General features: G+C 36.3%; 1 protein-coding gene across 14 annotated transcripts in view; it reads left to right on the top strand.

Annotated features, from left to right (window-relative positions):
- The window catches only part of tenm4 (teneurin transmembrane protein 4), a 165069-nt gene that overhangs the window by 52443 nt on the left and 98117 nt on the right, over positions 1-14509 (top strand). For 10 of the 14 annotated variants that reach the window (XM_037981872.1, XM_017416393.3, XM_037981842.1 and 7 more), the window contains one exon: positions 9905-10126. The exons of the other annotated variants lie outside the window; for them this stretch is intronic. In XM_037981872.1, coding sequence (XP_037837800.1) covers positions 9905-10126 — 222 coding nt within the window. The remainder of the gene's footprint in view (positions 1-9904; positions 10127-14509) is intronic. 14 annotated transcript variants of the gene reach the window in all.

The raw sequence follows: 14509 nt of genomic DNA, 5'->3' as shown, positions 1-14509 counted from the left end.
GTCTTCCATTAAGTCCACTTTGGCTCAAACAAAGTGATAGACCAGTGGTGCTATCTGACACTTATGTACCTTGACCTTGGAGTTCACCTCCAATCTTTTCGGTTACCATTAGTATTATCTGTCTCTTGTCAACAGTTTTCTTCTTTGAGCCACATCAAGGGAAGTTGCCTACAGTTTCTTGAAGCTGAAACTAAAACATGCATCTGTAGTCACAGGAAGAAGATGGTTTTATAGCCTTTACCTTTAATATGCTTGTCAATAATTGTCTTTCTAGGCCCCTGAGACAACTCTGCCCTTAGCTTTCTGTGCTCCATGTTCAGCATGGTACACACCGTGATAACAAACAGCACAGTGACTACTTTTCACCCTTTAAATAGGCAGACTGACTGATTATAAGATGCAGTGATGCTGATTACACGGCACACCTTAGACCAGTGGTTCCCAAACATTTCAGCTTCCGACCCATAAAATAACAGTGACAAAAGTTTGTGACCCCATCTGTTTGCTGTTTAAATATCCAAAAGTGCTAATGATCCTATTAAATAAGGGTATAATGACAACACAAACAGTCTTAGCATCCATTTAGCTATTTTTTAAATCATTAAATGACTTGTATTTCAATTCTCTGTAACAATTATGGTGTAATATATCATAAAAACTGGGTTTTTAAATGTAACTTTGGAGATTATCTAAGGACCCCTTCTTGGTGTTGGGTGACCTACATATGGGTCCCGACCCCAACTTTGGGAATCATTGCCTTAGATAACATGTCGCTATGATCAGATTATTTTCAATCTTTTTCAGTTTCATTAGTTGCTTTATTTTAATTAAAATAATTCTGTTGAACCACAATGAAAAGGTAAAGCTTATTTCATTGGTTGAACTTTTTTTTTATTTGTACTTTTAGAGACTTTTTTTTTCTTATTTCTTTTGTCGGTTTCAAGTGATTTCAGTGACCACTGTAGATTTTGCTTTCTTTGACGAAAGGGTACAAACAACTTTATCTGTGTTTGTACGCTATGCTTCATTACTTTGATATGTCACGGTGATTTAAAACTGTCCCATTAAGCTGCAGTGTCTCATTTATAGTTTAAAATGGAGATTAGATCACCTAACAAGTGTTCATTCCAATAAAAAGACAAGTTGTTGCTTCCAGCAGTTAAACTGAATACAATCAGGCCAATTTGCCAATCTGAATAATGAAAAATAAATAAATAAATACATAATATTTTTTTCTTGTTGAAGTGTCTGGTGAGTTGTGATGGCTTCAATGATTACCTGAGCAAACAAAACAGTAATTATATAGCAATTAACTAAATACCAACATAAATTTAGATCCTTTTGAAGGCTTAACTTCAGTTATTTGTCATATAATATTGTCTGAATTATACAGTTTGGTATACACCTCTGAACCTTGTGCTTCTTTAGAATAAAATAAGTATTTAAGAATGAAGTAAAAAAAATGACACTTTACTTTATTAATAATTGTAACTGTACCACACATTTTCTTCTCCTCACATTCAAAACATTTTTTATCCCAAAAGATGCCTGTTTCCAATTTCAGTTTCCTTTATTGATTGTATGATGATAAAAATTGCGCAATAAAAGTCTGTTTCACACCACATTTACAGGCAAAACAGAAACTTAAAGGATTTGAGAGAAAAATCTGTTGTCAAATCCTGCAAAGGTGTGCAGCCTATTACGACTGATAAAGCAGTAATGCAATATCCTTATCAGCTAGTCTGTTATTATCAAGCAATGAAAGAATGAACAGGTTTATTTACCTTCCTTAATTTAATTTTCGAGATGCTCAAATGTGTTAAACATTTGTTTAAAAGAAAAGAAGAAAAAAATTTAATTGAGGCTCTGCTTTTGGCAAAATATGGTGAATTATGTCCTTGTATATTTAACATTTTAAAATGTTGAAAAAATTCACATTAGCATTCCTTTATATATTTTCAGAACTTCCTTAAATTGTCTTAATGTACCCCAAAACACAGAAGACATAAAGACGTAGCAGTCTTTGACCTGCAGCTTTCATGCCAGAGATTTAGACTAAGATCATCTTATGTTAATCACATACAATTTGTTACTCTTGGTGTACATGTTCTGAAAGACTCTCAACTACTACCACATTAAATTTGACTCATTGAATCTGACTAATATTGATTAACTGTTACAGCCACATTTAATTAAGTTGACTCCATACTGAAATGACTTGTCGATATGGATTCAATGATCATTTCCTTAAAGTTTCATCACTATGGATCATTTCCTGTGGCTCGTGAGATATTTTGCTAACAGACAGACCGTGTTGATTTTAACGGTGGCCAATGTGAAAGTTTTAAGCAAAGATATTGCACAATATTTGTTACTCAGAGTTTGTGCTGAGGATGACTTCCAGCTTCTACCGCTCCAAACTTTAGCTCAATATCTTTAAAATTAACAAGGTTATATCATGGACATAATTAAGTACATTTGCAATTTGACAGTATATTTTAAATAACAAATGCATTTTTAATGGTCATGATTTTTACCATTAACCAGTAAGAACTTGTGCCTGGTAATATTGAACACATTTTGTCATCTTTCATGATACTGTTTTGCTGTTTTAACTGTCAGGGACAAAATCCTGTCAGTTTTAAAAATGTAACTGGGGAAAAATGTGCAAAACTAAATGCTTAAATTTTATTTTATAAAAAAAAAAACTGGGTAACATTGTCTTTAACTTATAATTTTCTGATATCTCACATTTGTAGGCGCTTTTATCCACCAAGGCAGGGCTCGAATTCATTGAGAGGTGCTGAAACTCTGAAACTGTCAGCGATACAAGAGCAGCCTTTAACAGAACCTTTTGACAACATTTGAAATTCTGTCCAAAGCTAAAGCAGTGGAAAAGTTCACAGGCTTGTTTAACCTTACAGAGCTCAAATACTGCCTGTCACAGGGAAAAAGGATTTCTTCTATTAGTTTTTCTCTCCGTAAATCCTTCAAATTTTTTTGAATCACTGAAAATATCCACAAACTCCTGATTCTCAATAATAAATGTAGATACGACAACCAGAGCAAGGGAACAGGATTGTATCATAATATAAGTTAGACTGGAATGGAGCATCTTTAAAGGCTCATAGATTTTAAAGTGTAATACTTGGTAGAAAGCAAAACTCAACTAAACTCAACTAATTAAAGGGCTAGCTTTGAAGGAATGCATATCGCCGACTGGTTTTCATGCCAGAGTTAAACCTTAAAAATAACATTATATGCTATCTCTGTGTGATATTGAGATACCTTGCATAATCTGTTAGTGCTCAGAGTATTTGTTGTGAATGACAATCAGTTACTACCACACCAGATTTTAGCTCAGTATCTGTGAAATCGACAGTTATAGCCATTTTTGTATTGGAGTTTTGTTGAATAGGAATGACTCCAAATTTTCATCAGTTGTAGATGTACATCAAATGATTACTTTCTGAGGATTTCATTCAAATCAGTCCAGTGGTTCATGAGATGTTTTACAAACAGACTCCAATTATTAATGGCAAAGTTTTAAAACTCGATCAGTTAGTGCTTTATTTGGGGATGCAATATTAGACTACGATTTAGCCATTTTTATATTTGTTAAACTAAGAAGAATTAGATTGCATTTGGTTTTAGATGATTGGCTGATTTATACAACTGCTTTCCTTTGAAAATAAATATATATAAAAGAGCAATAATATTCATAATACAGACACTAGGTTTTGAATTATAATTACAAACTGTGGCAGAAATCAATAATAACTTGCTACAAATAAGAAGTAAAACATCTTCAGTGTCCAGTTCCCTATGATTCATTTTTGTTGCAATTAGACACTTACAAGATAACATAAAAGATGAAGATATTTACAGTGTGGCCTTTGATTGTGCTGCTAATAGTAACAAGTCGAGAATTCATCAGAGTCAACAGCTGAAATGACAAAAGCATGTGATCACATCTTGGAGTGCATCCCTCTCCGCCCACACTGGATAACAAAATTGATGCTGGGAGCAAATTGCACAACATTTTACTGATCTGGCAATGACAAACTGCCAACCTTTCACGCGTCCTTGTTCAAATGTTACCACGCAACTGTCCAAGTCAATTTGTTAACACACTGGAATGTTTCTCCCTCCTGTTTGCCTGTGTGCCATTGTAAAATACTAAAGTGTGAACACGGATCAGCATTAGGTAAACGTTTTTGTGTCTTGACAACATTGAAGCTACATTCAGACTGTTGCAGTCAGTGGTAGAATAAAGATTCAACACAATGTGAAAAATTCTGATGATGATGTAGATTCGGTACAACTCTGAGTCACACCTCCGTGTCCTGTAAGCTTCACTAGTCTTTACTTGATAAAACAGGAAAGCCCAAGGATATTTTCTTTTTTTTAATTGACGACTGAACCACAAATATACACTGTGTTTTGTTAAGACGCTGCCTGCAGCTGTAGTCCTTGACTGAACATAATTCTTGTTGTCAACATGAAGTCACATTGCTGCTTCACCTCTTTCTGTATCGTAGGTGTTCATGTAGCCCATTTCACTTTAGCTGTTAGTTAACATGTTGCTAGTTTGAAAAGTGACAACTTTTGTCATTATTGCCCACCGGTGAAGGAAAAAGGGCAATTTTTTTTTTTTGTCTTTATTTGTCTGTTCTGTTAAAATGTTTCATGAACACTCGATGAATTTTAAATGGACTGTACATCTACAACTTGATGATTTTTGTTGTTAACCAGATTTAAGATGGCCGTCACAGCTAACTGACCTTAAGAACACAATACTGTCTATAACTCAGTCAATTTTACAGATATGGATTTAAAATTTGGTGTGGAAGTAGGTGAAACTGATCCCCAGCTTACATTTTGAGCAGTAATTGATCGCATGAGATCTGTTTTTAAAACTTTGCCATGAACTATTAGCTTCAACTCTGTCTGTTTGATAGCAAAATATCTTGTGAGCCATTGGATGGATTTTATTGAAACTCTTAGAAATTATTTATTTGCTGCACATCTACAACTGTACTATACAGCTGAGAGTTATTCACAACACATTTTTCAAGTGCTAACAGATCACACAAAATAAGGCCATATTGCATGAGATTGCACATAATGTAATTTAATAAGTTTAACCAAAACAGCTATAACTATTATTTCTCAAAATTTTTTCAAGACAATTTTAGTCTAAAACTCTGGAATGAAATTTCACAGATGAATTTCATTCCTTCAAGAACATATAGGTCTTTCATTTTTCTTGTGTGTTGCTTCAGACATTTTATCAGTTGGGGATAAAATCAGAAAGCTTGTTTAGGAGAGAAAAAAAAAAAGAAAATGCAATAATTAAAGTTTACAACAGTTCAGATACAGGATGTTGTTTTTCTTTTCTCAGGATAACATTCTCTCAAAATTTTAATTTCTGTTTATCTTATTTAACTTTTACTCCTTTAGCCTCTTTAAACAAAGATAATTTTTATAAATAAAATTTACATATTCACTCATGTTATAATGGGTGTTCTCGCATTTTGTGCATGTAATTAGAATCAAAATGTGTTTTGTGTTGTGTAACTGCCCATCACACTGCCCTTATTGTAGCTGCGTACAGCATAAACAACAAAACCGTCTCCACTCATTACTTTGCTTAAAAAGACACCCAAAGGTACAATGTACAGAGACTGTGAAGCATCTTTTAGGTTTCTAAGTTGTTGTTGGTTTTAGGACTGAAGCAAAATTGTAAAGAAAATAAAGCTCTGATTTAACTGGATAAGTAGGTACAGATACGTATCACCCTATACCCCTAACATCAGAACTGTGCTATAAAGTTCCATACCATGTAAAACTAATCCTTGTTTTTTATTTATTTACTTATTTATTTTTGCACTGGCAGTGCAAAGATGTATATGTTTTGCCTTTCAGAGAGGCACAGAACAGATAGATTGGAACTGTAGAGAATGGCATGCAGTATTGATCTAGTCGATGGGAATCGAACTACAGCTCTTCGCCGAAGGCACTCTTTCCCATGTGCATCAACTACTCAACTAATGGGACACCCTATAGGTCGTTTTATTCGATTTGCTTTGCACTAACTGTGTTTTGCCAAAATATAGTGGTTCCAAAGTGATCACGATTGTTTCATCAGCCTCCAAATGAATACCATTCGTTTCAACTAAAATGTTCAAGTATAGCTTGTCACACATACTTCCCTAGTGTATGTGAACTGTAACATTTTTTTTTATTTATGCATTGTTGTTAATCCTTATTTGTTCTTTTTCTTTTTAAGAAAATGTTTCTCTATTTTTATTTATTTTTTATTTAAACCATGACCCCCTCATAAGAGTTTGACTCTCCAGTCTACATTTGTTTTGTGGAACCGAAGAATGCTTATAATCCCATTATTTCAGGCATTGTGTGGGGAATCTGTAGAGCTGTTCCTGATGCGTGTTGAACTCTGATCCTTGTCTTCGATCTTGTTTGTGGTATTCATGAGCAGAAACTCAAGGTGTAGTCATGGGGAGGAGGATGTCTGGGTCTCATCTCGATCTCGACGTTTTGCAGATGATGTAGTTCTGTTGCCATCTTCAGGCCATGACCTTCAACATGGCCTGGGTGAGTGGCAGCCAAGTTTGGAGTAGTTAATGTCTGAAGCCATGATTCTCAACCAGAAAAAGGTCTGTGGCTGAGCTTGGTCCTTAGAGATAAGGTGAGGAGTTCCTTCTTCCTGAATGGAGCCACTGCTCCTCCACATTGAAAGGAGTCAGTTGAGGTGGTTCAGGTGTCTGATTAAGATGCCTCCTAGGCACCTCCCTCTGGAGGAGGGAGGCAACCCCAGGGCAGATGTAGAACTTTCTGGAGGGATTAAATATTCTCTCTGGTCTGGGAGCACCTTGCAGAAGTTGACAAGGTAGAGGGTTCTCTGGTTTCCTTCCTGGACCCCACCATGGATAAGTGGCAGAAAATGGATAGATGCATGGATGATTATTTAAACCTTCAGTTAAAGTTTAAGTTTTGCATCTTTGTTATATCATCTAATTTTCTTTTATGCTAATTCTGTAACTATTGCAATTTTGAAAGTACATTTCAGCAATATAAAAATTCATTGGATTAGCAAACATACATACATAAAGTTATGTATGGTTTCACAGTTTTTCTTTCTAGTTTTTGGTGTTTTAACAATAAAATGAGTCCAATAACAAAATTAATTAGTACAACAAAAGTTGAACATTGTTTTTATGGAGAAAAAATGGTGTGTCAGTTTCACTAGATTAATTTTAGCCTGTCACAGATTTATTTGTCTTTTGATTTAATTGTGTGGCTAATGAGCTGATTAATGCCCTAAATGCTGTGGGGGGAGAACTGTGTTTGCACTCAAGCCAAACCATTCTGTAAGTGGCTATTCCCAACACTGTCGGGCATAGTCCAGGAGCATTTAAGTAAAGGTTCCTTTTTACAGCTGTAATATAGTGAGTGAAGGCAAAAGAAATCACCTCTGGCAGCCAAAGAAACTTGTCCGCCTATCTCAAGCTGGAGCCTCTTTGCCTTCACAGGAATTGTCTCTGGCTTTAGGTGCACGTGGCTTGGGCATGAACAGCCTGAGGCAGCATTAATTAAACTCAGGGAGACAGTAAAACCTTTGTGTGTGAGACTAATAGCTGCTGGCCATAACTACCTTGACCTAATTTAGATTATGACTTTGACCATTTTTTAGTGGACTTTAATCATTTTTGTCTTAATAATGAATTCTCTCTTTGAGGAGGGAAAAAAAGCAATAATTTCACTCCAAGACATTTCTTTGTCTTTTATGCCAAGAATTTCAGTCGTGGTCTCTTAAAGTGAGAGATACCAGCTCATCAAGTTGCACTGGGTTCAGCAGACATTTTTTGTTTCAGCACACACTACTGAAATGCATTTGAGGGGATCAGGGAATGATGATAAAATAGTCTGTTTCAACCGATTTTTTTTTCTTTCTGGGCTATACATCACTTTGCATTCAAGAACAGCAGTGTCATGGTCATTAACCCTCAGCAGGGCCACCGTCTCTCTGCACCCATTACTGCACAAGCATTAGACACACAGAAAGAAATGAAGTGTCTGGTGTGAAGTTTATATAAAGCCCAAACTGAGACACTGTGTGGCAGTGGACATTTACTGCTTGTGTAGGGCTCCGGCTGATATGGTAATATCACTAATTGCTGCCTAATTAGATGCGAGTCAGTGAGTCGTGTTTTAATACTCTTCAGGGATCATTACAGGAGGAGAGAAAATTCATCACTTCTGATGAATGACAGTCAGGTCAGCAGGAATTTCAACATCAAGAGTGAAGGACTGATGGGAAGATGCAGGAGCGCTCCAAACTAATGGTTTTGTGCACTGCAGTGGCGTTACTTAAGTAGTCATTTTCAGGGTGCTGCGGAGCTGCATCACAAGTTAATCACACATTAATAGAAGCTCTGTGTGGAGATTTACCATTCACTAACAGCATGTGATTGAAACCAATAAGCCATGACAGAGTGAAAATTTAGACTATATATTGGCATAAAGATGCTATTGATGATGATGACTGTAAATTATTTATGATCTGTTTTTAAATTGGGTGGGCAGGATGTTTCCTGTGTGTCTTTTTCTTTGAAACGACAAGAAAGAAAACAGAGATGACACAGTGGGTAGAGGAAGCATGAATGGTTCGTGTTTGAGTCATTTTCCTGAATGGCAGGGGTTTTATGTATTTCCACAGAAGGGGGTACAGCACAGGAGGGGGTAACTCTTATAACATATGAACAAGTGTATCATTCATGTGTATGCTGCACAATGTCACTTTACAGATGTGGATAAATGTGTTTTTATCCATTTGTAAACAAATAAAAACCTACAATGGTTACTAAAACTGAAAGTAATAATAAAAAGAAAAAATACTGAAAACCAACAAATAAGAATCAGTTATTGTTTTTGAATTGTGTTTCAACAGAATTATTAAAAAAGTAATGAAGCTGGTCTTGACAAAAAGGATGATACACGTAGAAAAGATTAAAAATAATCTGTCCACAGGGACATGTTAAACTAAAGTGTGTCCTGTAGTCAGCATCACATGTGTCTTCATTCTTGTAATCAGTCAATCTGCCTATTTAAATGGTAGTCATAGTGCTGTTTAATATCATGGTGTGTACCACACAGAACATGGAGCACAGAAAGCCAAAGACACAGTTGTCTCAGGAGCTTAAAAAGACAATTACTGACAAGCACGTTAAAGGTAAAGGCTATAAGATCATCTCCAAACAGCTGGATGTTCCTGTGACTACAGCTGCACTGATTATTCAGAAGTTTAGGGCCTACAGGACTGTACCTAACCTCCCTGGACACAAAAGAAAAATTATGACAAATAGAAAATAAGGATACTATAAATAGTAACCAAAGAGCCCAGAACAACTTTCTTAAAAATTAAAGGTGAACTCCAAGGACAAGATACACACATTTTAGTTTTGTTTTTATTTCTAAAGTCTGAATTCAGTTCTTCTTGTAATGCAAAAATGTTTTTTCTTAGTTTATACAAACATCTTCTATTTTTTGTTCCTTAATTACTCTGAAACCTGGTATTCTTTTTGTTTTGTCTGCAACAAACATCCTAACAAGGTGTTTTTTTTTTGTTTTGTTTTTCTAAAGCAGTGCCAGGCATATGTCGTCTCTGTTCATTCTCAAAGTCATTTTGTTTTTTTTGTATTGTTCTTTCCAGCTGGGGTGAGGTGGCAGAGACAAAGGCAGATGTGTCCCTGTTTGTTTTTGAAGTGTCAGAGTTAAGTCTTGCGTGTGTGTGTGTGTGTGTGTGTGTTTCTGCGCGATGTTGCCCATGTTTGGGTGTTTCATTTCCCCCCCATGTGTTGTCTCTGTTTGTGGTCCACAGGTCCTCCGCTGCATTGTTCATCCTCCTCCTCTTCCCCTGTTGAGCAGCTCCCATACCCTCCCCCTTCCATTGCAGCCAATGAGAACCAGGGAAGGTTGCTAGGTAACTGTGCGGCTCAGCCAGCCCAGGACTCTGACTCTGAGGATGAGTTTGGCCCCAATTCATTCTTAGTTAAAACTGGCTCAGGGAACCTGTGTGCTCCTGCCTCTGCAGCTGCTGATGGTGAGTTGGTTCTCAAACTACTGTTGCTTTCTGAAGGTTAGTCTTTTTACTGCTCCTGGATGTGTTGTGTTACAGGTCATGCAAATGGCTCTGGGCAAGATATTGTCCCTATTTTTTTTTCCCTCTGAGCAACATGAGAGAGAGTTGAAACTTTGAGTCGATATTTAGCCTGGAGAAATGTGCAGAACTCTCTGAAGCGAGGTCAGCAAAGTTCAGAGCCTCACTGAAAGAGATGAACGATTTTGGTTCAGCCAGAGAGATTTGTCACTGATATTTCTTTTCAATTTCAATTTTTGATGGTGGGTGTATCCATCTAGCATCCCTCTATAGAGTTTTCAGAAACAATAGCCTGCATACAACCTCCACACCTCAGAAAAAAACCCAAACAGAAATGGAGACGACTTACTTCAAAGCAAGTGCAGTGCAGAGCTTGCTGTATCATCATTTATCCAAGTAAGGCCCAACGTCTCTGAAGCTAAATTAGTCATAAAGCTCACTGTTTTGTATTTTGGTAACTTCAAATGTCATTCTTGATTTTAAGAACTTCTGAAAACTCCTCATGGGATTTTTCACTAATTAGTGGCAGCTATTTTTTTAGTCATGAAATGCAGTGCTGTTGCTCCTGCTGTTGACTTCACTTTCATTCAGACTGACAGAATGACATTTGTGCTTAAAGTGCTAACATGGTGTTGACAGTTCACACGCACACACTTTTCAGTGACTAATAATATGTTTACTGAGTAGCAGACAAAGTGTGTCATAACTTCTGTCAACAGTTAACTTATTGATTTAATTATGAGCAGGAAATTATTTGGCAAAAGTTGTGTTAAGAAGCAACCAAGCTGGGTTCCTCAAATGTGTTTGTATGTTTATATATACTGATCAAAATCATCCCCAGATTTGCAGATTAAAAGTATATTTTTAATATCATTCATACCTTAGAATGCTCATTTATTGTCTTATTTGCATGTCACAAACATATAAGTTGTGTATCCATGATCTGACGACAATTAAATATATAATATTGTCATTAAACCGTAAGAATTTATGTCCCACAGGCAAGCATTTGCATGCTAAAGAAAGTTGTTTCAGTATCCCTTTTGACTTTTGTCACTTTCTGGTTGAGCAATCCTAAAACAACACAAATGATTTAAACAATTGATCAAGCTTACAAGTTAACCAGCCAAAGTGTTTAATTAGATGGAACTCCGAAGTGCCCCAGCTGCCTTTTTGCAATGCTTGAAGAAAGAGATATTAATCCCACTGCAAATCTCCCTGCTAATTCCTCAGCAGCAACACCGTGGTCACCCAGCAGTGGCACGATGGCCTTAAGGGGAAAAGGGTGGAGGGAATGGCCTTTACCAGCAGATTTTTTTTTTTCTCACAACAATGACAGTGATTTGCATTGGTAGATCGTTTAGTTTAGCCTCGGGCTGTCAGTAAGGGGTAAAAGAGGACTGAGCCAGAATTTCTCTAGTTCCAGAAGCCACTCCTGGTTATCATTAGGCTTTTTAAAGCTGCAGACTGCAGCACAGTATTGTAGGAATCATGTTAACATGTATAATTTGTTCAAATAAAGTCAGAGAGTTGGAGACTGGATGATTTGTTCAGTGTAAAGATCTCTAACTCTGCCTATAAATAAGTGCCAAAGCAAAACTATACTTAATTTAACATTTTTATTGTGAAATTAGAGTAAATCTGTGAATAAGGAGTTTATTTCAATTTGGAAGAGTTTTGAAAAGAGCCTCTGAGCTGTGTTCATGTAATCAACATCATAAATGAGATAAGCTGCTCTGTATTTTTTCCTTTCAACACCTCATTCAAATATTTAGCAAGCTCACTGACTGTTTATTCAGTTCACGATATCTCCTATTTTAGATAAAGAAAATCCTGTTTTTCACTTCAGCGAACAACATAATGTTTTTTCTTTTGTGTGAAATAATAAATGAAACTAAATCACTTTATTAATTAGAGCAAGTTTCACTAGAATGAAATGACTTGATTGAAAGTTGTACAGTGTGACCCTGATAGATGAACTTTTATGAATCTAATATTCATAGGGGGACAGAACTAGTCAGAATGTAGGGTAGAAATTGGTTTATAAACATGAAGTTTGCTAAAAAAATCATACAAATTTTTATTTTTATTTATTTTAAACTGAGAACAAAATAACAAAAATATAGTAAAATATACTCAACCAATACTAAAAGATAAAAACAGGCAAACAAATGGACCGATCAGGAAAGTCCAAAATAAACACAAGCAGTTTAAAAACAGGTGAAGGTTGAAGTCACAGCTTATGCATCCCTACACTTCTCACGTTTCATCTTTGTTTCACACGGACTAAAGGATATTCATAATAATTATAAAATAGATGAGTTTAAATGTTCATATTAAAAAAAAAAGTAAACAAGCTAAGCAACACATCAAACAGAAGCTATTTTTTTATTTCTGCATCATTCCTTTTTCACACTCATACACATTTCTACAAAATTATGACAAATTTTAAAGATATGTTTAAACCTGTGACCTATTTTCAGTCACTTTGGCTATTTCTGCAGGTAAATAAACACTTTGGCTGTTTCTGTAGGTAAACAAACACACTTCAGCTGTTTCTGCAGGTAAATAAACACACGTGGTAGTTGGTACCTGATAACAAAATTTGCTTTAAAAAATTTGATTTAAGAACATTTTAACCATAGATATGGGAATAATATAGTATGGACTTTGTGACTTATTATTATTTGTTTTTTACTTTGCTCCTGAATTTTTTACTAAACATATGATACAGTAAATGTTTTTATTATTATTATTATTATTTTATGCAGAAATTCAGAGCATGGATGAAAAAAGCTTCATGTTCTAGAATTTAGCTGTAAATTAAAATTAATATGTACCTCAGATTTTTAGCTGAAATTGAGTTAGTAAATTGAGACGGCTCAAAAGCTGCCGTGGTAAAAAAAGGACTTTGAATATCAAATCAGATCTCTTTGATATGCAGGCCAGTTTTCAAAAAAATGTTGACAACCGTAGTTTACACTGTGCAAAAAAAAAATTTGACTTTTGCTTTCGGTAAACAACCAGAGAAAATATGTATGCCTCACATTACTGGCTTATAGAAGATCTTTTGCACAGAAAAAACAGGTGGTTTTTATCACTCCAGATTACATTTGCCCAAGGTCGTCTTAGAGCCCACATACAGGACTTAAAATGTTCTGCTGGATTTTGAACAAGCGAAATCTCTCAGCAGCATATCATTATTCACATTAGTAGCCTCCGAGGCGGCAGTGTTTTTATTTATTTTTTTCTGCAGGGTGAGGGGAGTCCTGTTTTCATTTCCAAGAAGACTAAGCAATGGTTCCTCTAAGGCTGATGAGGCTGCTCGCTGAAGCCTGCAGTCCTATTGTCAAGCATGTGTTTCTCCGTGGCCTTCGGCTTTCTCTGGGGGTCTTCTTCCTGGGGAGGCTGCCAGTTAGATCCCGGTGCCATGCTGAGCTGCAAGATTTCAGACACTGCAGCCTCCCCGCATTAGCATCTCTTAATGCAAAGCAGCATGGGGTCGACCAGTACTGGCTTTTGGTGCAGTCGGACACCCTGATGAAAGGGCCAGCACACCACCACCACCACAACCTCACAGCTGACCAAGCAGGAATGCTGTCCCGGGCAGAAGGGAGAGGGCTCGGGGACATGACTGCGTGTGAATTCAAATAAGTCTTCATTTGAACTGCTTAATCACCCCCCCTGCGTCTGCAAAGATGGGGAAATGTGGTTAAAAAGAGGTCACACCAGAAAGCAATTTAGTCACACACACCAAGAGGAATGAAACTATCTGAGGCTAAATAATAATTTAATGAGCAGCACATGGCACTGGCATGTTATGCCTCAGATTTTTTTCAGAGATACTCAGGATTTTAGTTTGGAGCTGACACAAAGCATAAAATTATTTTCTGCTCATGTAAGTTTTTAGCGAAACTGGAATCAGCAGATAATTTGTCCGGTTTGATTTAGCTCGCTGTTCGTCAGTTTGGCTAATGCATTTAGAATACCTACATATCTACTTTGCATTGACACAAATTTAGATGCATCACTTTCATTGTATGATAATTGCGGACCATCTGTGCCTTCTAACAAAATCTTCAGCCTCCTGATGGATCTGCAGCGGAGTGACATACAGAACAGAGAATACATATCCACTTGTCTTGTTCTTTTGCAAAGGCACCTCAAAGGATGACAGAAAATCCATTAGATCTTAGAAGAGAGAGAGAAACATGTGCCAGCACAGGTCTTAATGGATTTAGGTTAAAAACTCTGGCAGACCCTTTACAATAGTTAAGTGGGAACCTGAATAAGTAGTGTATGCTTAGCAGTGGATAGTGCATTTTT

The sequence above is a fragment of the Kryptolebias marmoratus genome, linkage group LG2 (genome assembly GCF_001649575.2).
Source record: "Kryptolebias marmoratus isolate JLee-2015 linkage group LG2, ASM164957v2, whole genome shotgun sequence".
Taxonomy (NCBI): Eukaryota; Metazoa; Chordata; class Actinopteri; order Cyprinodontiformes; family Rivulidae; genus Kryptolebias; species Kryptolebias marmoratus.
The sequence above is the reverse complement of the archived record's forward strand: the minus strand, read 5'-3'. Positions and strand labels throughout refer to the sequence as shown.